Source organism: Mirounga leonina, unplaced genomic scaffold (assembly GCF_011800145.1).
Source record: "Mirounga leonina isolate KUSES-001 unplaced genomic scaffold, KU_Mleo_1.0 Mir_53, whole genome shotgun sequence".
Taxonomy (NCBI): Eukaryota; Metazoa; Chordata; class Mammalia; order Carnivora; family Phocidae; genus Mirounga; species Mirounga leonina.
This window is the reverse complement of record NW_023270807.1, coordinates 101,964,692-101,991,129: the sequence shown is the minus strand read 5'-3', so window position 1 is coordinate 101,991,129 and position 26,438 is coordinate 101,964,692. Positions and strand designations below refer to the sequence as shown.

General features: G+C 38.1%; 1 protein-coding gene across 1 annotated transcript in view; it reads left to right on the top strand.

Moving 5' to 3' along the window:
* Positions 1–26,438, top strand: part of SYNE1 (spectrin repeat containing nuclear envelope protein 1) — a 428,272-nt gene that overhangs the window by 223,254 nt on the left and 178,580 nt on the right. Inside the window, exons 64-77 of the mRNA XM_034991032.1 lie at positions 2,260–2,403; positions 3,189–3,353; positions 6,611–6,928; positions 7,623–7,778; positions 7,934–8,104; positions 8,692–9,018; positions 10,473–10,625; positions 10,946–11,113; positions 13,039–13,215; positions 15,385–15,531; positions 17,109–17,234; positions 18,572–18,748; positions 19,950–20,215; positions 21,780–23,940. Coding sequence (XP_034846923.1) covers positions 2,260–2,403; positions 3,189–3,353; positions 6,611–6,928; positions 7,623–7,778; positions 7,934–8,104; positions 8,692–9,018; positions 10,473–10,625; positions 10,946–11,113; positions 13,039–13,215; positions 15,385–15,531; positions 17,109–17,234; positions 18,572–18,748; positions 19,950–20,215; positions 21,780–23,940 — 4,656 coding nt within the window. The remainder of the gene's footprint in view (positions 1–2,259; positions 2,404–3,188; positions 3,354–6,610; positions 6,929–7,622; positions 7,779–7,933; positions 8,105–8,691; positions 9,019–10,472; positions 10,626–10,945; positions 11,114–13,038; positions 13,216–15,384; positions 15,532–17,108; positions 17,235–18,571; positions 18,749–19,949; positions 20,216–21,779; positions 23,941–26,438) is intronic.

The following is a 26,438-nucleotide window of genomic DNA, read 5'->3' as shown; positions in this document are numbered from 1 at the left end:
TTCTTGAATCCTTTTGTTCATAGTAGTAATCAAACATAAAATTTTGGAGACCTTTGATTTATATCCTTACTCCTGGGGGCATATTTACTGGATGACCTGTTCTACCTCAACCTTATCACATCCTAAGCAGTACTTATTACTTCTACCCCCAATTCCTTCAAATTCTGATAATCTCAATCTCAGTTCATTTGTGTCACCCCATGCTGAATATCCTAAATTAGAAACTTCATTATCCCCAGCTCCTTCTTTCTCATCCCCACTTCGAATTAGGCATTAGGTCCAGCTGATTTTATTTCAGAAATGTCTCCTGACTATAATCCATCCTTCTTTTCCTAATTTGCAACAGACTCCTACCTGCTCATTTTGTCTCTTGTCTCCATCTACTGTTCTCTTCATATAAAGGTGAATGTCTCACTTTCCTGCTTCAGGGCCCCATTGTCCCATTGTCTATGGTATCCAACCAGTCTTCCTCATCTAGTTTGTAAGAATTTTAACAATTTCCTTTGTCACCCTCATTTCCTTCACTCTCCCACCCCCCTTCCACCCATGCTTCAGCCTTACTGTATTTCTCACTGCTTCCTGAAAATGCCACTTTAGATGGAACAAAGATTCCATGCCTCTACAGTAATGATCTAACTCTGCCTCTGCAACCAGCAACCTTCCACTCACTTTCTGAATTGACAGAAGTCTTTTTGCTATGATACCACCACTACCCTAAGCTTACTTAGTTCTTCTGTTCTCTGTTGTTCATATCTCTTTATTGATTATATAGAGTATATGCTCACATCTCTCTCTCCCTTAGTAGATAAAGGTGCTTAATTTTTTTTTTTAATATCCCACCATTTGGCTCTCTGTCTGACACAGAGCAAATGCTGAATAAAAGTTATTTGAATGACTAAATTGCCTTGTGGGACCTATGCCAAATTACTTAACATTTTAGGGTCTCATTTATGCATCTGAAAATTAACATAATCATAATTATCTATCTTGTAATATTTGATAATGATTTATTGCCTAATTAATTAAATTATTCATCTATTCAATAAATATTGATTAAGATCTTGCTACATGCAGGCTTCGTGCTCAATTCTAGGTAAATAAAACAGAGAAGAGCTGTATTCTGGTGGAGACACAAATACTCTTCTGAGTGCATGAATAAATAAATAATTATAACTGGGGATAAGTGCAATGAAGAAAGAAAGCTGTGAAAGACTAATGTGCACAGAGCTATTGCAGATTGCTTGGGGTTGAGGGAGGGACAGAAAAGTCCTCTCTGAAACAGCAGACTTGTAGACCATGCCAAAAGGAATGTCATGCAGAGAAATTAATCTGGGGAGGAGGTGAGAAAAGAGCAGTCCAGATGGAATAATGAGCATGTCCTCAGGTCCTGAGGAGGGAGAGAGTCTGGCCCAAGAAGGGAACTAAGAGAAAGGCCACGTGTTGCTGGAATAGAGAATAAACAGGTGAGCTGGCAGAGGAGCAGGACCCTGGCCTTGCATCGCCATGTGGCCTAGCCTGAGGATTTCCCCTCGATCCTGACAGCCTGGGGAAGACAGCCAATGCTTTGAGCCAGGGAGTGACAGGATTCCATTTACAGTTTTAAAATCTTTTTTCACTCAGGCTGCTGTGTGGAGTGGGGAAAAGGAAAAGAGCAAGAATTGGTGGCAGGGAATCTGCCTGGCAGGATATTGCAGAAGTCCAATAAGAGAGAGTAGCAGCATGGGCTAGGGAGTTTGCAGGACACACGAGGACAAGTGTCAGGACACAGGATTTCATTGTGGCTGGAATGACAGAGAGCAGGGAGAAAGGGTGACTTCCAGTGTTCTAAGATGGCCATCTGGGTGGCATGTGGTGGCATTTACCGCTTGAAAAAAGCCTGAAGGAGAAGGGGATTTGGGGTTTGGTGGGGGCTGGGGAGGAATGGGAGTGGAGTAAAGATCGGGAGCCCATTTTGGACAAATTAAGTTTGAGATATCAAAGTTATTTGGAATCAGTATCTCAGACAAAGTTCTGAGCCAGATATCAAATACACACACATACTTTATAGATAGATGATAGATGATAGATAGATAGATAGATAGATAGATAGATAGATAGATAGATAGATAGATATAGATGGGTCTCTTGATCAACTTATCTATAGATAGATAATCTAAGATCACTTGTCAACTACACAGTTAAAATATCTTAATTTTAGCAGTATTAGTGATAGAATGCTATACGTGGTAACTCCTTTATTTTCTTTTAAATGTTCTCTAGTTACTAAGTGAAGAAGTGCTGAGTTACAGCAGTTTGCTGGAGACCATTGAACTCAAAGGGGCTGGCATGACAGAACACTATGTCACCCAATTAGAATTCCAGGATCTTCAGGAACGATACAGAGCAATCAAAGAGAGGGCCAAGGTATGGCTAACCATATTCCCTGAAGACTCCCTGAAATAGGAGGGGTTAAACCCATGCTTATTTAGACTCATTTATTTGCAGGAATGATGATTTGTGAAAGCACAGAACAAATGAATTTTAATACTATAAACAGTGGCAAACCCAAACAAAAACCTTCAAATACTGTCAGGACATGAAAGTTACTGAAGGAAAATAATTCTGAATAAAAATTCCCAGAAATTAACCAACTTAAGAAAAAAAATTGGACCGCTTCATAATGAAAGTTCATAAATGTTTTAATATGTCTGGTGATGAGAGTTTTCTAAAGCAGTAAATAATCACAAATAATACTTATCATTCTTCATTTAGGCCTCACAAAGAAACTAAAAATAACTTCCAAGCATATTCTACTTTATTAGACAAAGTACATGGAAAATTAAATCCACAGTGAGTCCCAGTCCTCACTTACAGCACAATATAAGAATTTCAGTTTTCTTCATTAGTAAAAGTGTGTTCTTATGACAAGTAAAGTTAATTCATATTTTGGCATATCCATGTTACATTTCATAAGGAATTCAGAGATCAGGTAGTTAATTCAACAAAATAATCTTCAAGGCCTCTTTTCATCCTGATACTATGTTTTTATATTTTTTACCTAAATCTTAAAGCTTTATTCTTCTAGGAAATCATACTCCAGTGATTTAATAATCATGTTTTCCTAAAATTCCAAAAGTAAGTTCTTATATACATCAACACTGTGTGTAGTAATATTTTCCTATCTTAATCATCTTAAATGCTGATAATAGGAAGCAGTAACCAAGTCTGAAAAACTAGTTCGCCTGCACCAAGAGTATCAGAGAGACCTAAAGGCATTTGAAGTTTGGCTGGGGCAAGAACAAGAAAAGCTTGACCAGCATTCAGTTCTTGAAGGTGATGCTCACACTCATGAGACAACATTGCGGGATCTTCAGGTAAAGTCTACTTCATCTTAAAGGAATTTTCATTCTGAACATGCAATTATTATTTTAAGCAATGGGGAGTTAAGATGATCTTGAATCATATGAGAGCTTATAGTTATTAAGGGAGATCCTGATTCACAATGTTCTGGGATCTCAGTAGTACATGCTAGTTGAGATCTTTGCTGGGCAATTTAGATAGAACAAGACTGGGACTTGAGGAATTTGTTCAGCTACTAAGGTGGCCACTGACAACAATGGCTGATGGTCTAATTTATGGTTTTGACTGGCCCACCTGCCTGTTTTTCCCTAAAGGATAAATTGGAAGTGGAACTTAGCAGCAGGAATCAATAGAACATGACATTCCTCAAAGTCAAACTGATGACACCATCTAGTTTCAACCAAGAGCTCCCACACTGCTGGGGAAGGAATTAGAGGGGCTAGAAAAAGTTCCGGCATGCGGGGCAAGATGACAGACCTAGTGGGTAGTGGTCCTAACCCATTCACTCATTTACTCATTCAGCATTTATTGAAGACCTAATGTTGTGCAGACACTTGTCTAGCTACTGCACATAAAAATGATTAAAATATTATTCTTGCCTTCAAGGAACTTGCCATTTAGTAAGAAATGCAGATCTCTAGGCAGATCATTTTGAATAATGTGATAAGGAATACACTAGTTGAACAGATCTTATGGGAACATCAAAGAGAGCCCCTCAATCTTACCTAGAGAGATAGGGAGGGGTTAGGAGGTGCCCTTAGAAGAGACCACCAGGCACACACAGAAGAGAATGGAGAAAGGCCAATGAGACAACTCCATGTCACCAGCTGTGCATTGGAAGCTACTGACAGAGTATCAGCCCTGATTAGGATTGGTTCGAGATTGGGCAGGATGTGCCTAGAGCTTGCACAAAGCAGAAAAAACAAGGACTGGAATGGTTATAACCAGCATATAAAATCTCTGGCTATTTCAGAAATGTGGGTATTGGGGAATGTATAATGGCAGGAGCACAAGTTTGGAATGAGGAAGTTTGGACTCTTATGCTTGGTGGGACCTGACACTGGATGACTTTGGGCAAGAGAGAACCTCTGTCATTCAGTTTCCTATACAGAGTTGTCATGAGGAAGGACTAAATAAAATGGGGGAAAAATCTAATTTAAATTATGCTCCATTCATGAAATATATATGAAGTAGAAATTAAAAGGGTCCTAATTTCATTAGCTTATGTAAGGGTCTAATCCATTCTGTTTCAAAATAATAGGTACTCCAGTCTGCCACGTGTAGCTGTTGTAATTTATTTTACTAGAGTTGGCTTTGTTTTTGCTAAATAACCCCTCTCAGCACTTCACTTCAAACTCTTGGCAAGCAGATACCAGCTCTCTTGCCTTCTGTGTGGGAGCTGGGCCAAAAAGTTACTCGTCGCCAGCAGATGTTTCTCTTGTTCTGGTCAGAAGAAAATGTTTCCCTTCAGTCAGTAGCCGTGTGGCCCAAACTGATACCCACCTCTCATTTCGCCATGCCTTAGTTCTTACACTGTCTTATTTTGAGGCACCACAAATCTTAAAAAGGAGGGAAGATGCTAGTGGTGGAAAGGTGGTAGGGAATTGTGATATTGCGACCACCCAGCAGAGCTTCTTTGGCCTCCTAAGGTCCTACAGTATGCATAGTGGTATGGGGATCGGCCAGCTATGTGGAGCATGTTCACAAATTATTTTGTGTAAGCTGAAGGCCTAATCTGGGTCATAGAACATATAGATTTTAAAAATATTGAGCCATATTTTTCCTTCAGAATAAATAGTTGAACCATGCGATATGTAAGAATTTACCTAATACAGTGATGACTCAGATAAGAGAGAAAACTGTTATAAAATATGGAAAGAGTGATATATGGGGAAGATTAATAAATTAGAGCGAGGACCAGTAAGCTACAGCTTATGGCCACAATGCTTACATTTTCAATAAAGTTTCATTGAATCACAGCCATACCCATTCACTTATGTATCATCTCTGGGTACTTCAGTGCTGCAATGACAGAGTTAAATAGTTGCAGCAGAGATTGTATGGCCCTCAAAGCCTAAAATGTTTACTAATGTGGTTTTTATAAAAAGAGTTTGCCAACTCTGAATTAAGAGAAGATATTGTATTAATATTGTACTTAACTTTAAAAAAAAACTAAGAATTTTGGAATAAAATTTCTGTTTGTGGACATTTTGATTCATATTGTACCACATATCTTGTTCTTTCCCATTTACAAAACATTCACATTACAGCATTCTTTGAGTGACATAGCTGAGGAAAAACGTATCCATTAGTTTGAACCATAAGAGATCGCTATTTTTATAGATTAAAGAAATTGTCAGATATCAGCAATTTCAAATGGCTTGAACTGATATTGAAGATTTTTTTAAAAACGATACCATATTTTAACTGAATATGTTGGTATTTTTAACATTCTTGGTGAGACTTGACTTGGTTCCTTTCAACTTTAGATGATCAGATCAAGTAACACTATGGATTCTTTAAACATTGGAAAAACAAGTATATAACATTGTTTTGCCAACATCCTTAAGGATGTAACAGTTTTCCTTTCTATAAAAATAGTTTATGTTCTTCAAGACTTGATTCATACCACATTCACAGGGTAAATCTTTGGGGCTTATGCTTTGGTAGAAGAAAAGGTATTTGCACCTGGGAGCCCCTAGTGGGCAGGTGTGATGATCAGGCTTCCCGATTTGTATGCCCTGTACTCTCCAGGGCCAACTTTTCTTGACCATCACATCCCCTAGAACAGCTTTGGCAAAGGATCCCTCTTAGCAAAAACAAGGGTCCATGGTTCCTTTCTGAGCCTCAGGTATAACACTGATCCCATTCAATGTCAAAACAAGAAGCCTGAGACTCTCTGAGTAGTTTGAGTCATGACAAGCCTAGGTTATTCTTTTAAGCAAAACCCCTTTAATCACAAGTGTTTTTGCCTGTAAGCTGAAAAGTCAAATTTCAAGAACTGTTTCTAAGATGGGGTATGTGTGTGTGTACATTTGTGTTAGGTGTGCGTTATGATTATTTTACTGGAAGTATTTCTGAGTCTTTCCCCTGACTCGGGAAACAATGTTCGGTGTTAGATACCTGTTTTTTGTGTAAGACAGAAAAAAATAATTGTTTTCTAATGTGAAGTTCAAGCTGGCACAGTTGACTTGGGTGAGATATGATAACTTGAGCAGGTGTAAAATATGAATGAGGTATGACAGCCATACCTTTCCCCTCTCCCCTGCAGGAGCTACAGGTGCTCTGTGCAGAGGGGCAGGCCCTGTTGAATTCAGTGCTACACACCAGAGAAGAAGTGATACCATCGGGCATCCCCCAGACCGAGGACCGGGCTTTAGAATCCCTCCGGCAGGACTGGCAGGCTTACCAGCAGAGACTGTCTGAGACCCGGACTCAGTTCAATAACGTAGTCAACAAACTGAGGCTCATGGAACAAAAGTACCAGCAAGTAGATGAGTGGCTCAAAACACTGGAGAACAAAGTGAGTGTCAGGACAGGACGTCAGTCTAGCCGGGCAGCCAAGGAGATACAATTACATCAGATGAAGGTACAACTCCTGTAAATTCTTCATCTTTGTCAAAGCAGCAGTGACCTCACATAGTTTGTTTCATTAAAATATTTAGTAACTTTTCGTCCAAGATTTAAATTTTGCAAAATCTCTTTCTGCTTGCAACGAAGAATTACTATATAGAATATTCTTTGACAGCAATTATTGAATAGAATCTTAAATTAGTCTTTAATAAAATATAATTCAATGAAATATTTTGTATTTTCTTCCCATACCCTATTACCTTGTTTTGTAAAGATACATGAATGATAGTATTGAAATCATTTAAGTTTATGGTTCTGATATGAAATTGCTCTAATGTAGTGCATTGAAATAATACTTGATAATTAGTTTTATCTAACTTTTATGCAAATTTAGTAGTCATGATCAAAATAATGCTTTTCCTTTGGAATTTCTTTTTTTTTAAGATTTTATTTATTTATTTGAGAGAGAGAAAAAGCAGTGTAATATATATAGAAAAGTGCCCAAATAAGAAGTACCCAGTTTTTAGCATGTTGTTGTAATACAATTTTTCATGAAGGTTATATATGGTACATTTTCAAAATTATATCTCTGAATACATATATTCTGAACATACACTAAAATCATTTCCTATTAAGAAGATATTATATATTTGTCTAATGCAATAATGCCTAAGATTGATCCTGTTTCTGCCACGTTTATGTCATTTCAGAAGTGGCACGAAGAGGTCACCGCATACAAAGATGAAGTTGAGGAAGTGGGCGCCAGAGTGCAGGAGATGCTGGATGAGAACCATGTGAGCAGCCGAATGGGCTGCCAGGCCACCCAGCTGACTTCCAGATACCAGGCCCTTCTTCTCCAAGTGCTGGTGAGTGGGCCACCAGCTGCTCACTTCAGGCCAGCAAATTTCACAAGCAAAAATGTCCTCCCTTGCATTAACTTCTGGTGAAGACACACATTTATCAAGAAAGGCATTGCTATAGGTCTGTAATTTACTGTCCAATTCTGTTTTTCCTTTTAAAGGAACAAATAAAATTCCTGGAGGAAGAGATCCAGAGTTTGGAGGAATCAGAATTATCCCTAAGTTCCTATTCTGATTGGTACAGCTCTACTCATAAAAACTTCAAGAATGTGGCCACCAAAATTGACCGGGTAGATAAAGTGATGATGGGGAAAAAAATGAAGATGTTGGAGGTAGGTGTGCAAACATTGGACTTGTCTCCCAGCCTTGGTCATTCCACACTGCTGCTCCATTCCCTCATGCAGGCATTGGGAGCAAGAGTGTTCATCCCTGCCCCAGGATGAGTGATGGTCCGTGGCTCACGCTTCACTCCAAATATTGAGTTATAATCTCTGTAAGGCTAAAAGCTGGCTTTCAGTTATTTGTGATGTCATGTCATCTGAATGACTTAGACTTGGTTGCTTATGTCTGAATTCCAGCTTGACACTTAAATATTAAGAGAAAAAAATTATCTCTAATTCACGGGACCACGTATTAACAAAAGAGTTATTACTCAGATCTTTAGGAGTCCTACTAAGGATGAGAAGAACATCACGTTCTTTTTTAAGTCTCTGCTTTGGAAATGATATAGTGATCAAGACTTGTTAAAACCTATATTGAGTTAAAAAAGGAAGATTCTGAATCCTGGCAGATCACCTCTTCATAAAACTTCAAAAACATATCTTAAGGGGAAATTCGAGAATGGCTACTTGAAAGCCTTTTCTTTAAAAGGAGAGAAATACTAACTCTATATTTGCTTCCTGCTCACTCTCTTCCTCAGAGTTTGCTAAAAGACATGGACAAAGGCCATAGTTTGCTGAAATCAGCCCGAGAGAAAGGAGACAGGGCTCTCAGATACTTGGAGGACAGCGAGGCAGAGACATTAAGGAAAGAGATCCAGGAGCACGTGGAGCAGTTGAAGGAACTGACCAGTATTGTCCGGAAAGAGCACATGACTCTGGAGAAAGGCCTTCTTTTAGCAAAGGAGTTCTCGGATAAATACAAAGCACTAACTCAGTGGATATCAGAATATCAAGAAATCCTACACACTCCTGAAGAACCCAAAATGGAATTATATGAGAAAAAAGCTCAATTATCTAAATATAAGGTAGTGTGTCGTTACTCACTGACAAATGCTTGGGAAGGTCCTGCACACAGGAACCAAATGGGAGGAATGTGATTCCTGGTGTGTGTCACCCTTAATGGGTGCTAGAAAATATCCTTAACATGTCCATTCCACTGTGAGTGATGTAGATTTATCTAGGTGTGCTACATCAGACTTATTTTTCCATTCAGGAGTCATATTTGCCTGATACTCAAAGATTGTATCAATAAATGGAGATCTATTCTGACGTCTGATTCAGGTATAGGGCTACTCCAGATAAGTCTTCCTGGCATCAGGATCTCACACATATACATTTTTTTATTATTATTATTATTTGAGAGAGAGAATGAGATAGAGAGCATGAGAGGAGGGAGGTTCAGAGAGAGAAGCAGACTCCCTGCCGAGCAGGGAGCCCGATGCGGGACTCGATCCCGGGACTCCAGGATCATGACCTGAGCCAAAGGCAGTCGCTTAACCAACTGAGCCACCCAGGCACCCCACACCTATACATTTTATCTCTTTCATACAGTCTTTCCTTCATTTTTTTGTACCCAATGACTATAAGCTGATCTATGGCAAATTGAAAATGAGATAGCGTATTTGTAAGAAAATAAATTCTAATTAACCAACTGTGGCTAAACATCTTAGAAATTAATTTTTGAAAGAATAAATGGTGATATGGATATGACTATATAGGATATGTAGAGAGAGATATTTCACCTGCTCAAATCTATGAAAGAATTTTTTGAGGCTTATATATGGAATAATTTGTGTTCTAAATTTGACCCAAGTTAGCAATATTTTTTTAAGAACTACAGTGTGATGGCTTACCTTGGAGCTTTTCCTGTTGGAAGCTTTTTCCTCCTCTAGCCAATAGTCTATTCCTATCCTTGTTTTTGTTTGTTTGTTTGCCAAGGGTAACAGTATGTCTTTGAAGGTGCCACGTAAGACCACAACTGCTTTTCCCTTTTTTCTCTCCCCACTGTGTTCTTAATATATTTAAATAGCACTTTTGGCCTATCACAGCAGTGTTGCAGCTGGAATCTGTCCCTCTAACTTCACATCCAGTTCGAGCTGCAGTTAACTTCATGAACTCAAAATCAAATGATAACACCTCACTCCCTTTTGTGTTGAGTTTTCTGTTACCCTCCAGTGGAAGAAATGAGGTGCAAGCCAGAAATATGAACTAGGTTAAATTTAGCCAAAGGTAATTCTTTTCCATTCATCCTTCTCCACATGTGAGGGGCTATTTGATGTGTTACTCTTACTCTGTATTTTAAAACTTTATTAGCCATAAAAATTATTCTTTAATGTTTTACATTTATCGATTTATAAAATATGCATCAGATCTTCATCTGAGGTAGATCGTCTCACACGTGGCACAGACATTTGTATATATTCAACTTGATCGTGTATGTGAGCTGTCTCTTTTTTTTTTTTCCTCTTCATACGTCAAGTCACTTCAACAAATGGTGCTGTCCCATGAGCCCTCGGTAAGATCAGTGAGAGAGAAAGGTGAGGCTCTCCTGGAGCTCGTGCAGGACGTCACTTTAAAGGATGAAGTAGATAAACTTCAGAGTGATTACAAGGACCTCTGCGGTGCAGGAAAGGTAAGGAGAGACCAGAAATTCAATAAAAATGTGCTTATTTGCCAGAATGGGGTCTTGCCTTTTTTTTTTATCTGCCAGGGCTGGTATGAATCAGTCTTTTTCCTTTTATTTAGATGGTCATTTTTTTTTCTTTTTTTTTTTTTTTAGATGGTCATTTTAAACGGTATGATGATTCTTTATGTTTTTTCTGTTCCTAGTAATTTTTTGAAATAGGTAGCTGTATCTACCCTATGAGTTGCATGGGGTTTTTAAAAATATAAAGCAGTTCTGAGTATATTTGTGGCTTGAAATTCATCTCTAATGGGCACTTGGCTTCACAGGAGCATGTCTGCAGCCTCGAGGCAAAAGTCAAAGATCACGAAGATTATAACAGTGACCTCCAAGAAGTAGAAAAGTGGCTGCTGCAGATGTCAGGCAGGTTGGTGGTGCCCGACCTCATGGAGACAAGCAGTCTCGAGACAATTACTCAGCAACTGGCCCACCACAAGGTACGCCTCATCGCTGAAGAGCTGAAGAACGCAGGGTGGCTTTAGCAGCTATGCTCTGTGTGTGTGTGTATGTGTGTGTGTGTGTGTGTGAGAGAGAGAGAGAGAGAGAGAGAGAGAGAGGGAGAGGGAGCCCATCTCTGGATCATAACAACCGTACTTAAGGAATCAGTTCTGAGTCTCAAGAACATCTGGTAACTGAGAACAGTTGAATGTCCCTATTTCTGTGAAGCAACAACAGTTAAATCTTGGCTTTCAACTTCTGAACACATTGTGGCATTTTTCCCAGCTAATAGCTTTTTTTTCCCCACAGAATTTAATATTTATGAAGTAATTTATCAGAGGAAGAGATTCTCTTTATTTTAGAAGAGTGTAGCCAAAGATAGGATACAGGAATAGTAATCAGAAAGGCTGGATTCTAGCCAGACTCTGTTGTTCCCAGCTCAGGGAACTTAACCTCTCTGAGTCTCCTCCTTTTGCTGTTCTGCAGGAATGATGCCACCCCATACAGCTATTTTGGTCATCACAAGTGATGATGTACATGAAAGCATTTTGTAAGCCACGAAGTATGATACTAATACACAGTGTTCTTATCTTTATTAATATATATTTGTAGTAATTATATGTGCCAGATGACAGATGTCATATGGTCACAATTTTATGGAAAGAGTTCTCGGATAAATACAATTTTATGGAGCAATTTTGGTGACCTTAACGGGAAACTAAATTGTAGTCATGATGTGGTGACGATCTAGTGTGTCTTAGGAAAGCCAGTTAACCTCTCTAGGCTTTAGGGTTCCTTATAATGTAGGAGGAAATTTTATTTAGCAAATACGAATAAAAATAGAAACATAATATATTCTGTTAGGCACTGAGGAAATACCCTCAGTCACCTCATGATGTAGTGGTTCTATAACAGCTCAAAGACAAATGGTTCTTTTCAATATGGTGGATATATGATAACAATTAAACCAGCACCATCACAAAAAAAGTGGTGGACTCTGGGCTGCTGAGGGACCACTAGAGTTTCTCTTAAATGTATTGATGTATCCACCCAGGAAATCCTTGTGTTGGAATGTACCACTTGGTCAATAGTATTGACTAGCATTAAGGAAATTAAAGCCTGATTTGAAAAAGTTGATACCCTGCTCTAAGCGGTCTATGAAGAGTGCTCACTAGAGAACACATGTGGGGATAGTGGTGTGACAAGCTGGAGTCAGACAGCCCCAGGTCCAGAGGCTGGGGCTCTGCCATTTACCAGCTGTATGACCTGGAGCACATTATATAACCTCTCTGTCCTTCAGTCTCCTTATCTGTAAAATGAGGATAATAATATACATTTATCAGGATGTATATAGTTCCTGGACTATACCAGGTGCTTAATAAATGGTGCATGGTAAATATTATTTTTATTAGTATAAATACTATTCAATGTAAGTTAGATATGATATAAACAAATTACTAATTAGATATTAAATTATTATATCAACCAGATATTGTATTATTAGATAGATATTATTAAATTAGATTAAATAGTAATTAGATTATTTTAGGTATAAATTTTATCAGAATTATAATTTATAGAGCTGAAAAATGTATGAACATCCTTTTTGCTGATAATAATGCCATGGAACATATATCTCTGTAACTATAACTGAGATCAGCCATGAATTCACTCTAGTCTTAGTGGTTACTGCATCATCCCTATATATCTTATTCCATTAAACTCATTAACCCTTCCCATTAGAGTATCCCTGAAAACATACATTTTTTTGTTTGTTTGTTAATATGGTAACTAAGACAAATTGCAAAACTCATTCAAAAACATCATTAAATAGTGAAATTATTGATTTTAAACTTTGATAAATTGGTCATTTAAAAACTGAAAATGGAATTATGAGAACTCTGTATTTCTTTCATTTTTGCAGGCAATGATGGAAGAAATTGCTGGTTTTGAAGACCGCTTGAACAACCTTAAAATTAAAGGCGACAATTTGATCAGCCAGTGTGCAGACCACCTTCAAGCAAAACTAAAACAAAATGTGCACGCTCATCTGCAGGGCACAAAAGATAGTTACTCGGCTATCTGCAGTACAGCTCAGAGGGTGAGTATGCCTGGAACATTCTAGAATGATGATGAATTAAGGAGAAAGTCTGTACAATCTAGAGGTTTTTTAAAATAGCTTTGATCTTCAGTTTCTAGGTTAGTTTTGTTGCATATCCAGACAGGAAATAAGAGGATAGGTTTCATAGTCTCCGTGTGGACACAGAACTATCATACATTTGATTGATATGATGAAGTGGTGAGTTTCAGATACTCAGTTTTACCCAATCCCTTTATTTCATAGATTGATTATGAAAATTTTTAAAAATTTTGTTTTGCTTTTATTTGCACACTATCAATACTTCTAATTTGCCATTTATTCTCCAACACCAAAGTAAACTTATTCTGTAATTTTCACAATAATTATTTTCTGTCTAACTCTATGCTGCCTAGGTTCTACTCCAATTCAGTATTTTTATGAGTTCATATAGAAATTGGATGGAGTTAGTACCAAATTTTAGTTATAATTTAATGGGTGTACTTCCATTAAAATGGAATTCTTAATGTTACAGAAATAGGTCTAAGATGAATAAGAATCACTCTTCTAACAAAAATTAGGTAAAATAAGTGAATTTTTTTTTATTATTTTAGAATTCTTAAGTGGCTTTGCAAAAAGTCCATGTATTTTTGTCTGGGCTAGCCAGTAAGAACTGGAGATACACATGTGACATAGGAAGAATGCTCTGTCTTCATCATGATTGGAAAAAAAAAAAAAATGCTGGGTGACATCAGTTGACTTCCCAGACTTGAAAAATTCACGTTCAAAAAGTTAAGAAAAAAGAACAGGGGAGGGGGGATGGGGGATGGGGTAACTGGGTGATGGGCATTAAGGAGGGCACATGTAATGAGCACTGGGTGTTGCATAAGACTGATGAATCACTGACGTCTACCTCTGAAACCAATAATATACTATATGTTAATTAATTGAATTTAAATTTTAAAAAAAGGAAAAAAAGTTAAGAAGAAAGAGGGACAAAGTAAATCTAACAGATAATTGCAGATGAGGACATGGACGGGAAAAGGGAGTGAGGCGAAATAAAACAGCATGGAGATTTCTGGTGAGCTGCTTAGTGCCCTTCTCCAGCAGAGATTATTTTCAACACTGACTGTTAGCAAGTACACATTAAGGATTTCACAAATTGAAAAAAAAAAAATGGTAAATATTCAAAAGACAAACACGTAGCTTAAAAATAAAATTTTAAAAAGCAAATGAAACTCTAAGAACATAATCAGAGTGTGTAAAAATAGTAAAGAGAACAAAACACCTTTTTTCTTTTTAGTTCTGCTACAATAAGAATAAATAAGAGACAGTGCCAGTATCGGATGAAGATGATGAGTTTAATAGATAACAGAGAAAAGCAGAATTCAATTATTGTTTCACTTGTCTTAATAAAAAGCCAGGCTAACTTAATTTCCTTCTTTTTTCCTTCTTCTTTTTTTAAATAGAATAGTTTGCTCAGAAAAACATTATAGATAATATTTCACCTTGATTTCAAGGAGACACATACAGTTTCTCAATATGTCTATGAATAAAATGGAAATTGGTTGGCTGGTTGAGGATTAGTTAATTGAATAGACATACTAGAAAATGTTTGGATTATTCTAGATCATTGTTGTCCTGGAGCAAAGCTTCTAAAATGAAATGAGGGCATCCAACTATCCCTTTCCTTATGTGGTAGTTTAGTTCCAATTTGACCATATTCTTAAAGCAGAAGCATTTCAGTTAGAGAAATATCAGTTACCTTTTCATGATACGGTATTTTATCTTTATGTTTAGTTTCTAGCTTCAACAAAAAGTGCAGTTATTATACCATGGGGAAGGTGGGGACTGCAAAACCTCTGATTTATGTTTGACAATTTACTTCAAAGATGTCTTGTATTCTAACACATTTCTACGGTTACATTAACCCCGCCTACATTCTCTTCCCCCAGCCAGGGTATTATATTACAATGTGTGGGTTGAGAAATTATAAAATGAAGATGGCCACTGAGCTTTGCAACATTTTGGAACTTATGCAAACTCCTTAGATATGTATATGGTACTGGGGAGTCCTGTAGGGAACATTCATGGACTTGTCCGTGTGTTTCATTGGCATCCAGTGATCTTTATAGAGATCAGCAGATATTTTTTGAACATTCTCATAACCACAGCATGATTGTTTTATCTCAGGTGTACCAGAGTTTGGAACATGAACTTCAGAAGCATGTTAGCCGACAGGACACTCTGCAGCAATGCCAGGCCTGGCTCTCTGCAGTCCAGCCGGATCTAAAGCCAAGCCAGCATCCACCTCTTAGCAGGGCAGAAGCCATGAAGCAGGTAGTAGACTCCCGAAAGTTTATGTTAGGTTGTGATTCATTCGTTCAGCACAATTATATTAAGTACTTATGTGCCAAATTGTGTGCTGGCTCCTGAGTGCATAAAAGTATACATAAGGTCGGAGCTTGATTCTAGTCAAGTTCATGTTCTAGCTAGGAAGATGAACCTGATACTGATGGTCAGCCTGGTGGAATAGAAAGAGCATGGGCACTGTGACCAAGACATCAACTCTAGTAACTACTCAGCAGGGTGACCATGGGTATGTCACTTAATTTCTCTGAGTCTCGGTGGTTCCGTATGTAAAGTGATGATTCTAAGTATACTTACTTCTGAAAGTTCTGAAGAAATTCAAATGTTATACCACAATGTACATGATTTGTAAACAGAAAGGAGGGGTGGTTTGTGTTCCCCATGGGACACTTGGCAATGTCTGAAGACAGTTTTGTTTGTCACCCCTGGGAGTGGTGGGGATGCTGTTGGTATCAGCCAGGGAAACTGCTAAGCACCCAGCAATGATCAGGACAGCCCCTCCAGCTAAGGTTTACTTGGCTTCAAATGTCAATAGTTCTAAGGTTAAAAAGGCATAGAGGCATAAACCCAACAAATTTGGATGTACGGTCAACTACCCTATAAGGTCTTCCATGGTTTGCCCCCCCCCCACCTCTTTGATCTTTGTTCCTACTGGGTCACTCTGCTCCAGCCTCAGGGCTTTGCACCTGCTGTCCCCTTCATCACCCCATGGCATGATTTGCTCCTTCCCTGAATTCAGTTCTGTTCCTCAGAGAGGTCTTGGAGGTACATTCTTCCCAAAGTAACAGTGCCTTTCATCATACTCACTTTCCTTTATTCTGCTACGTGGTGTTTATCACTACCAAACGTTGCATTGCATGTTTGTTTATTTGTTTATATATTATCTGTCTCTCTCATAAGAATGCAAGCTCCATGGAAACAAGGGTTTTGTTTGGGGTACTTCTTTCTACCCAGTATCTAACATAGAGCTTGCATACACTCTGAGTATCTTCATAGAAACACACCTCTCTGTGTTTCTGTGTATGAAGATCCACCTATATCAGCCTTTCTTGGGGTTATGAAAAGGGAAGAGCACTATATGAACTTTCTGCAGAGAAAAAAAGCCCAGCCATCTGTATTTTTACCAAACTCTATTGAAGTCTACAAATGCACAATGACCTTTTACTTTCTGTCTCCAGAATATGCAAAAACATGTGAAGAAGCAGGCCAGGGTAGGCTACTGATCCTTTCTCTGAAATGGAAAACAAGCTAGAATGAGAGCAGAGAATCTGGAAAGATTGTAGAAGTTTCTTGGGTGTTCCCCTTCCTAGACCATACAGACTAATTACATTGAGAAGCAGCTGCTGGACAAAGGGATCCCTGCCAGGAATGCCTTCCTGCAAGTCACCACTATGTGTCATTTGTAACAAGGGTGAAAATATTGAGCATAGCAAGGTTATTTTTGAAATGTCAACAAAATACTACAAATGGTACAAATATTTGCTGTCTAAATATAGCATGTTTCTCTTTCACTCTGACAAGTTTGGTTTTTTGTTTTTTTTTTCCAGTTCAAACACTTCAGAGCTTTGCAGGAACAGGCAAGGACTTACTTAGATCTCCTCTGCTCCATGTGTGACTTGTCAAACTCTTCAGTGAAAACCACAGCAAAAGACATTCAACAAACAGAGCAAATGGTAAAAAGTTAAAAAATCACATTGGATTTGTCTGTTTATCCTCTTGCCTGATGTTAGATGTGAAAGAAAATATCTCCTTGGATTATTCTTTCTGTGATGCTCCTACAGCTATTATAATAAATGGATATTTGAGTTTCAACTAAGTCACGGAAAGTAAGCACACTGGTACTGATGCCATAGAATTGGAACTTTTCGTTCCATGGGACAGCCAATCATTAGTGCCTCTTTCCTCTCCTCTTTTCTCCTTAATTACCATTCTCTCCCCCTCTTTTCTGATTTTTCCACTCACATTTTTGTACTTTTTTTTTTCCAACTTTTTCTTTAGGTAATACTTAATTAAAAATGGTTCCTGATTCTTGCTTTATATTAGGGATGGCAGAAAGCATGCCATCCGTCAAGACCCTCCTAATCCATGGGCAGTGACTGAGTGTGGTGTTGAGAAGGATTCTGAAGCTGTGTCTGGGCTCCGTGGGAAAATGCTGTGAGGAGTTCGCATTACTCACCCACAGTAGATGGCAACATAGAAGCCAAGTGTTCCCCAGCACTGCCTTAAATTTTGTCAAGGCAATACGTTTAGGTTTAAAAAAAAAAAAAAGAAGACTTGCTTTTGATATTTAATTGATTGAATATTCACAGAAATAGTAAAAGGATAAAAAGGAAAAAAGTATTGAAGAAGTTAAATAGTTAAATAATAATGTAGATATTAAAATAATGTCGTTTTTTTCTTACTTTTATATTATCAAAGCAAATCTCTCTTTAAATCCCTGTGAAAGATGATGTAGTTCATATGTATTTTTAAAGAAGTTATTTATTGAAATAAATTACCTGATTTTGAAAACCGGTGAAGCTGATCTAAAAATATATCCAAAGCATTCATTACTTGGTGTTTTGTAATTACCAACAAATGCACAATAGTGAACAATATAAGTCTTTTCTAGTTAACCCCAAGACCAAATTCATGAGACAGTCAAGCAGATGTGTCTCCTAAAATGCCCGATATAAAAAACCACTAAGGCAGTTCTGGCCTAAAAAATTGTTAAAACTTCTAGAGCTTCACAACTAATTGAAATCACATGGCATAAGTCTTCGACACTTAAAGTCTTTAGAAAATATAAATATAAAAAGAAAAAGAAAATCTGCTTTTCTTCAAGCAAATAAAGAATTCATTTTGGCTTTATTACAGTGTGTGTGTGTGTGATGTTTGCATATACATGCACATACATGTACATGAATGTTGGCCTGTGTACATGGACAGCCTAAAGGATTACATGTTTGGTTCACTAAACCTCAATGTTTCTGTCTATTGCTGCTAAATTTTGCCTCTGTGTTCTCTTAAGATTGAACAAAGACTTGCCCAGGCACAGAATTTAACTCAGGGCTGGGGAGAGATCAAGCACATGAAGACTGAGCTTTGGATTTACCTCCAGGATGCTGATCAGCAACTACAGAATATGAAGAGAAGACACTCAGAACTGGAGCTCAACATTGCACAGAACATGGTTTCCCAAGTGAAGGTAGGAATTAATGGGTCTCCAGGGGAGATAAAGGAGACTCCAACTGGTATGTGGCAGCCAATCCTTCAACATTAGTATAGCTACTTAAGGAATGAGATAGACTCAGAACAACCTTCATTTGGTGCCAGGAAAGGAAAGATGAGAAAGTAAATATTCAGATATTTTCTTGGAGCTCTAATTAGCTATTTGGATCGAAGGACATTCCCTCTGTAGCTTGTTTCTGTACAAAGCAGTTGTGGTTTAGTCAATAGAGCCAGAAGATGCTGCCACTAAACAAACATGAAGCTTTATTATTTACTAGCTTTTCATCACAATATTGCTAAAGCTGTAGGACTGTAAATGTATCGGTTAATTAAATCTATCTAACCTATAAAGTATGTATTAATATATAATTAATTTTATGGGGCGCCTGGGTGGCTCAGTCATTGGGCGTCTGCCTTCGACTCAGGTCATGATCCTGGAGTCCTGGGATCGAGCCCCGCATCGAACTCCCTGCTCGGTGGGAAGCCTGCCACTCCCTCTCCCACTCCCCCTGCTTGTGTTCCTGCTCTCATTGTCTCTCTCTCTGTGTCAAGTAAATAAATAAAATCTTTAAAAAATATATATATAATTAATTTTAAGTGTAATAGAAATAGAATTTATATTATATATTTATATACAGCTTAAATGTAATAGAAAATTACTTAAAGTATATTAACTTGATTGGAAGTTGTACCAGATTTTTAACAAAATTTAAGATTTATTTTTGTCATGATTGTGAGCATTTATATTTTCTACTGGAATATTGTTTGCATATGCAGAAAGAAGAATGGAGCTAAATTAGATTTTTTTTCTCAAAAGCAATGAACTCTAAAAATTTTTAGAAAACCAGGACTGCACTTTAAGATAAAAATATTACCTTTTTTTTTTCTTAATGACTATAGTATTGTTTCACATTTATCAGTTTTCTTTATACTTTTCAAAGTAACATAGTAAAGGAAAATACCAGTTATCCTTTGATTCTTATATACTTGAAAATTTGTATTCATAAATAGGTATGATTTTTAGACTTTCTCTTTGTCCCTCATGACCCACTCATTATACATTCTTCAGATACTTGAAGCGTTTGGAAGTATTATATCTATGTCTCCCTCTGTATTTATTGGATGGGGGGTGGTTATTACACATCATTCATTTTGTTGTTGTTGTTGTTGTCCTTCAGGATTTTGTTAAGAAGCTACAGTGCAAACAGGCATCAGTGGCTGCTATTACAGAAAGGGTGAATAAGTTAACCAAGAAGCAGGAGTCTCCTGAACACAAGGAAATAAGTCACTTAAATGACCAGTGGTTAGATCTGTGTCTTCAGTCTAACAATCTGTGCTTGCAAAGGGAAGAAGATCTTCAGAGAACAAGAGATTACCATGACTGTATGAATGTTGTTGAAGTGTTCTTAGAAAAATTTACTACAGAATGGGATAACTTAGCCAGGTAACAGCAATTCTCCAGTGGCTCACCAAAATGCTAAGCCAGAAATTTCCTAACTTTTAGAAAAATCAAAAATGTCTTAGATTTTAAGTATCTATTATCTATCATTATAAATACTGATAAAATATTATTAAGAATCTAATGTTGTCATATGGCTACAGAGTCATGATTTTTCTTGCTCAGTATTAATTTAACCAGTGAGTAGGAGGAAAATGTTTGAAAACATTTTCCCCTATGACCTTAAGGGATATTCCAAAGACTGTTACACTGTAACTTCAAAGAATATCCCAAGAGTATTTCTAGTTTTGTTTAATTATAGTTATGGGACGATCATCTATCAATTCATGAAATGAATCCTTCTTGAATCTATGTATTCTGTAGGTTTCTTGGCAATTCTGTAAAGTAGTACATTCTGTATAATTCAGTCAAATTGTCTTGTACTTGTGGAATTCTAGAAATTAGTGAACAATTTGAATTCAATTAATGTGTGTCGTTTGTGATTTTGTAGCAACTGAAGCCCTCTTAGCTTGTTGTTTGAAAAGGATTTCCTTTTCTGCCACATATACCAGGTCATCATATGGAAATCTTTTTCTATACTTCTGATCACTATAATTGTTAAAATCTATACTTCTTCTGCCTAGATTTATTAATTTGTAAAAATTAAAACTGAAAACATTATTCTAGATGTAGTTAAATTATAGTGGTGTTTTTGAAAGGAGATGCACTATTTTCTGATTTGTTTACTTTTCTTTGATGCTCAACAATCTACTAGTCTTTGGGATGAATCCAGTAAATATCAGCAAAAACCCGTATTTTGAGTTTATAATAGGCATCTCCATCTGGTTGACCCACAGACACCTTAGACCTAATAAGGCTTAAACAGATCTCATCATACTGCCTCCCAACCCTATTCTTCCTCCTTCAGAACTGATCATTTTATAATTGAAAGAGACTTACAAGATTCCTTTTTCTCATGCGTGTTTTATCGTCAAAGGGTTGAGAATTCTTTGCATTTCACACTTATTTTTAAAGATTTCTATTGATAAGCAAAAAATATCTCAGTACACAGATGCGTGGCTGTTAAAGTCATTGGTTGTATCTTACAGATTAAACTAGTGCTATATTGTTTATTGGAGCTTCTCGTAGGAGAGCACATAGCTCGTGAATGACTTTTGAATTTCTTTAAGAATGCAGTAGATCAGTGCTTGTCAATATTTAGCGTTTACACAAATCATCCAGGAATGTTGTTAATATGCAGATCCTGCTCAATTGATAAGAGCCAGAGGAGGAAGCTAAAAGTTCATGTCAGATGTGATGGGAAGGCAGCGTTAGCCAGAAGAAGAAGCACAGAGAAGTATCAAGGCAACTTGTTTTGGTTCAACTTCTGATACAGAAATATATGGGTCCATAATAATCATAGAACCTCTTTAGTAAACCATGAATTGAGCTACCTTAAGCTAAGACCATCCACTTTTAAAAAATGTTGAAGTGTAATTTAACATGGTATGAACATACATAGATATTAATCAAAGCTAATTTATTTGTATATCTTTCAATATATTTATAGATCTGATGCAGAGAGTACAGCTGTGCATCTAGAAGCTTTGAAAAAGTTAGCCCTAGCTCTGCAGGAGAGAAAGCAGGCTATTGAGGATCTGAAAGATCAAAAGCAAAAAATGATAGAACATCTGAATTTAGATGACAAAGAATTAGTCAAAGAACAGACAAGTCACCTTGAACAACGTTGGTTTCAGCTCGAGGACCTTGTTAAAAGGAAAATCCAGGTGTCAGTCACCAACCTGGAGGAGTTAAATGTGGTGCAGTCCAGGTTTCAGGAGCTGATGGAGTGGGCAGAAGAACAACAGCCCAACATTGCTGAGGCCCTGAAGCAGAGCCCCCCACCAGATATGGCTCAGAACCTCCTTATGGATCACCTCGCCATTTGCAGTGAACTGGAGGCCAAACAGATGCTCCTGAAATCACTCATAAAGGATGCTGACAGGGTGATGGCCGATCTTGGCCTAAATGAGCGGCAGATAATCCAGAAGGCACTCTCTGATGCACAGAGACATGTGAATTGTCTCAGCGACTTAGTGGGCCAGAGACGAAAGTACTTAAACAAGGCCTTGTCGGAGAAAGCCCAGTTCCTCATGGCGGTATTCCAGGCAACCAGCCAAATTCAGCAACATGAGCGAAAGATAATGTTCCGTGAGCACATTTGCCTGTTACCCGATGATGTGAGCAAACAAGTTAAGACATGTAAGAGTGCGCAAGCCAGCCTCAAGACTTACCAGAATGAAGTCACTGGACTTTGGGCTCAGGGTCGTGAATTAATGAAAGGAGCCACAGAGCAGGAAAAGAGTGAAGTACTAGGTAAGCTTCAGGAATTGCAGAGCATCTATGACACCGTTTTACAAAAGTGTAGCCATCGGCTACAAGAACTAGAGAAAAATTTAGTTTCTAGGAAACATTTTAAGGAAGATTTTGATAAGGCTTGTCATTGGCTAAAACAAGCAGATATTATTACGTTTCCTGAAATCAACCTAATGAATGAGAGTCCTGAGCTTCATACACAACTGGCCAAATACCAACACATTCTTGAACAATCTCCAGAATATGAGAATCTCCTGCTTACACTACAGAGAACTGGGCAGGCCATATTGCCATCGCTGAATGAAGTCGATCATTCCTACCTCAATGAGAAGCTAAATGCTCTGCCCCTGCAATTTAATGTAATTGTTGCGTTGGCTAAAGACAAGTTCTATAAAGTCCAAGAAGCAATTCTTACTCGGAAAGAGTATGCTTCCTTGATCGAATTGACAGTCCAGTCTCTGAGTGAACTTGAAGACCAGTTCTTAAAGATGAGCAAAGTCCCCGCTGACCTGAGAGTTGAAGAGGCTCTATCTCTTCAGGAAGGTTGCAGAGCCCTTTTGGGAGAGGTGGCAGGCCTCGGGGAAGCAGTGGATGAACTGAACCAGAAGAAAGAAAGTTTTAGAAGCACAGGTCAGCCTTGGCAGCCAGACAAGATGCTGCAACTTGTCACCTTGTACCACAGGCTGAAGCGACAAACAGAACAAAGGGTTAGCTTACTAGAAGATACCACCAGTGCTTATCAAGAGCATGAAAAGATGTGCCACCAGCTAGAAAAACAACTAGAGGCTGTGAAAACAGAGCAGTCCAAAGTGAATGAGGAGACCCTTCCTGCAGAGGAGAAGCTCAAAATGTATCACTCTCTGGCAGGAAGTCTTCAGGATTCAGGAATTGTACTAAAACAAGTGACCGTGCATCTTGAAGATCTGGTTCCACACCTTGATCCCTTGGCTTATGAGAAAGCCAAGCAACAGATCCAGTCCTGGCAAGAGGAGTTAAAACTGTTGACTTCTGCCATTGGCACGACAGTGACAGAGTGTGAGAGCCGCATGGTGCAGAGTATAGACTTCCAGACAGAGCTGAGCCGCTCCCTGGACTGGCTGAGGAGTGTGAAGGCGGAGCTAAGTGGGCTGGTGTGCCTGGACCTGAGCCTACAGGACATCCAGGAGGAGATCAGAAAGATCCAAATTCATCAGGAAGAGGTACAGTCCAGCCTGAGAATAATGAATGCCCTGAGTAACAAGGAGAAGGAGAAATTCACGAAAGCCAAAGAGCTGATTTCTGCCGATTTACAGCACACTCTTGCTGAGCTCTCAGAGCTGGATGGAGATGTTCAGGAAGCTTTACGCACCAGACAGGTTGGTATGCTAGAGCTTCTCTTTTCTTTCTTCCGCTCTGCTTATTTGTAAAACAGTTGTGAGAAATTCCTGAGTTTTTGTTTTTGGTTAGAATTGCTTCATTCAATATTTCTTTTCTTTTCTTTTTTTTTTTAGAAACAGAGAGAGACAGGGGGAAGGGCAGGGGGGAGAGGGAGGGAGAGAATCTCAAAAAGATTCCATGCCCAGCGCAGAGCCTGACTGGGGGCTCAACCTCATGACCCTGAGATCATGACCTGAGTGGAAATCAAGAGTCGAATGCTTAACTGACTGAGCCACCCAGGCACCCTTATATTTCTTTTTTGATACTACATAGAATCATCTTTAGTATCTTTATCGCTTACATGCATGGTATTAATCTCATGTATTCCACGTTTCGACTTGTCCTTAGTTATAACACCGTGATACCTCAGTTCTCTCTCACCTCTAGGAGAAATAATACATGATAGCACTAATATAATCAATACCACTCATGAGTACATTAATACTAAAATAAATTAACTAGCAGAGAATAATCAGTGATGCCTTTTTAAACAATCTGAAGCCTGGCGTTTCTAAGATTAGCGCTAGATGAAGAGCCTCCAAAGGAGGCATTGTGGACAAGATGCAGTCCTGACCTGATGTTGAGCCACACTTCCTGTGGGACCTCTCATCAGTTGCCCCTTCTCTTCATCCTTTCCTCATCTTCTCTTGCTCCCCCACAGCACAGCAGAAGCAAGACTAAAAGATTCGTTCACGACTTGACTTGGGGATAACAAAGAAATGAGAGTGTGCACAGAACTTCCCAGTTTGACAACCTAACTGCAGCTTGTTCTGAGGCTTGCAAGTTCTATGTGTTCGAAAATAAGAGATATAATAGTGCCCAGAAGTTTACTTACTTATCCTTTGGCTCTTTTTTTCCACATCTGTCCTCAGTCCCCAGTTCTATCCTGGTTGAACCAGCCATTTAAGTAAAAGAGTTTTCCTTAGGATAACATGGCAGCTAAAGCTTTGGAGTAAGGCACACCTGGGTTTTAATTTTAGTTATTTGATATTGGGAAAATGATTCACATCCCTTAAATCTCAGCCTCTGCTCTGTGGAGGAAGGATACTAATATTTCCTTCTTAGATTTATATTCTCAGTATAGGGCCTGATGGAGACAGAAGTAGCCCCCAATGAGTCTTAGCTATCACTTAACTTTTTTTTTCCGCATAGAATAAGGTTAACACTAAATAATAAATCTTTTTAAAATCTTAATATTTGTTTTTTTTTCAACCCCACAGGCTCCCAGGGGGTTCCCACTTGCCCCCTCACACCGATAATCTTAATATTTGGGAAAAATCTTGAGAAACTTCATCAGCTAAAGTTCTGACTTCTTAAACTATAGTCTAGTTAGTATACTTCTACCTTTTCAGGTTGATTCAAGGTCACTGTTAAATTTTTTTTTTTTTAATTTCCCTGTAGCCATAAAGTATTTAACCTAGAATGAAGAATCAGGACAGAAGTTACCTGGAATTTTCATTCCTGAGAAACATCTGTCCTGTTAGCTTGCTTCTGCTGATTTTTTTATTTTTGAACGAAAATCTTGAATCTGTTAAGTTGTCCCTACTTCTTCCATCTTGTGATTGATTGTCTTATTGATTGTCTTGGTCCCAGTAATTGAAGGTTGTGGTTCCAGGGGCATCACTCTCTCTACCACTGATTCTTTGCTTGGCCATCCACATTCTTCCCTTATTAAGTGCTAGTCTTGCACGTACTTTCTGCGTCTGATTGCACAATAATGGCTTGTCTTGTCCAGTCACTGCTGGCCAGTTACAGTCTTTCCTTTCCTTCTGGATGTGGATGGATTTCACTTTATGGGGTCAGCTTCCCATTCTTAAACTTTTCTGTTTTAGTCTCTATTCAAGACTTATGGACTACTAGTTCACTTCCACAAATTGCTGTTTAGTCTGGTGAATGCCAGTTTGGAAGTTTGGTGTTGTTATACTTCCTTCCTCCCACACCCATCTTTATTGAGGGTTAACTGACAGATAAAATTCTAAGATATTTAAAGCGTACAATGTAATGGTTTGATATATGTAAACACTGTGAAAAGATTTCCCCCATTGAGTGAATTAATACATCCATCACCTCACATTTTTTGTTTAGGTGAGAACCTAAAATTTAATTTCTAATGTCTTTGCAAATTTCAATTATACAATACAGTGTTATCAATTATAGTCACCATGTTACACATTAGATCCTCAGACTTTATTCAACTTAAAACTAAAAATTGTACCATTTTACCAATCTCCCCCTAGCCCCCCTATGAACCACTAGTCTGTTTAATTTCTATGATTTCAACTTTTTTTTCTTTAGATTCCATATATTAAGTGAGACCTTGTGGTATTTGTCTCTCTGTATCTGGCTTATTTTGCTTAGCATCATATCCTCCAGGTTCAACCATGTTTTCTCAAATGACAGGACTTCCTTCTTTTTTAAGGCTGAATAATATTCATAA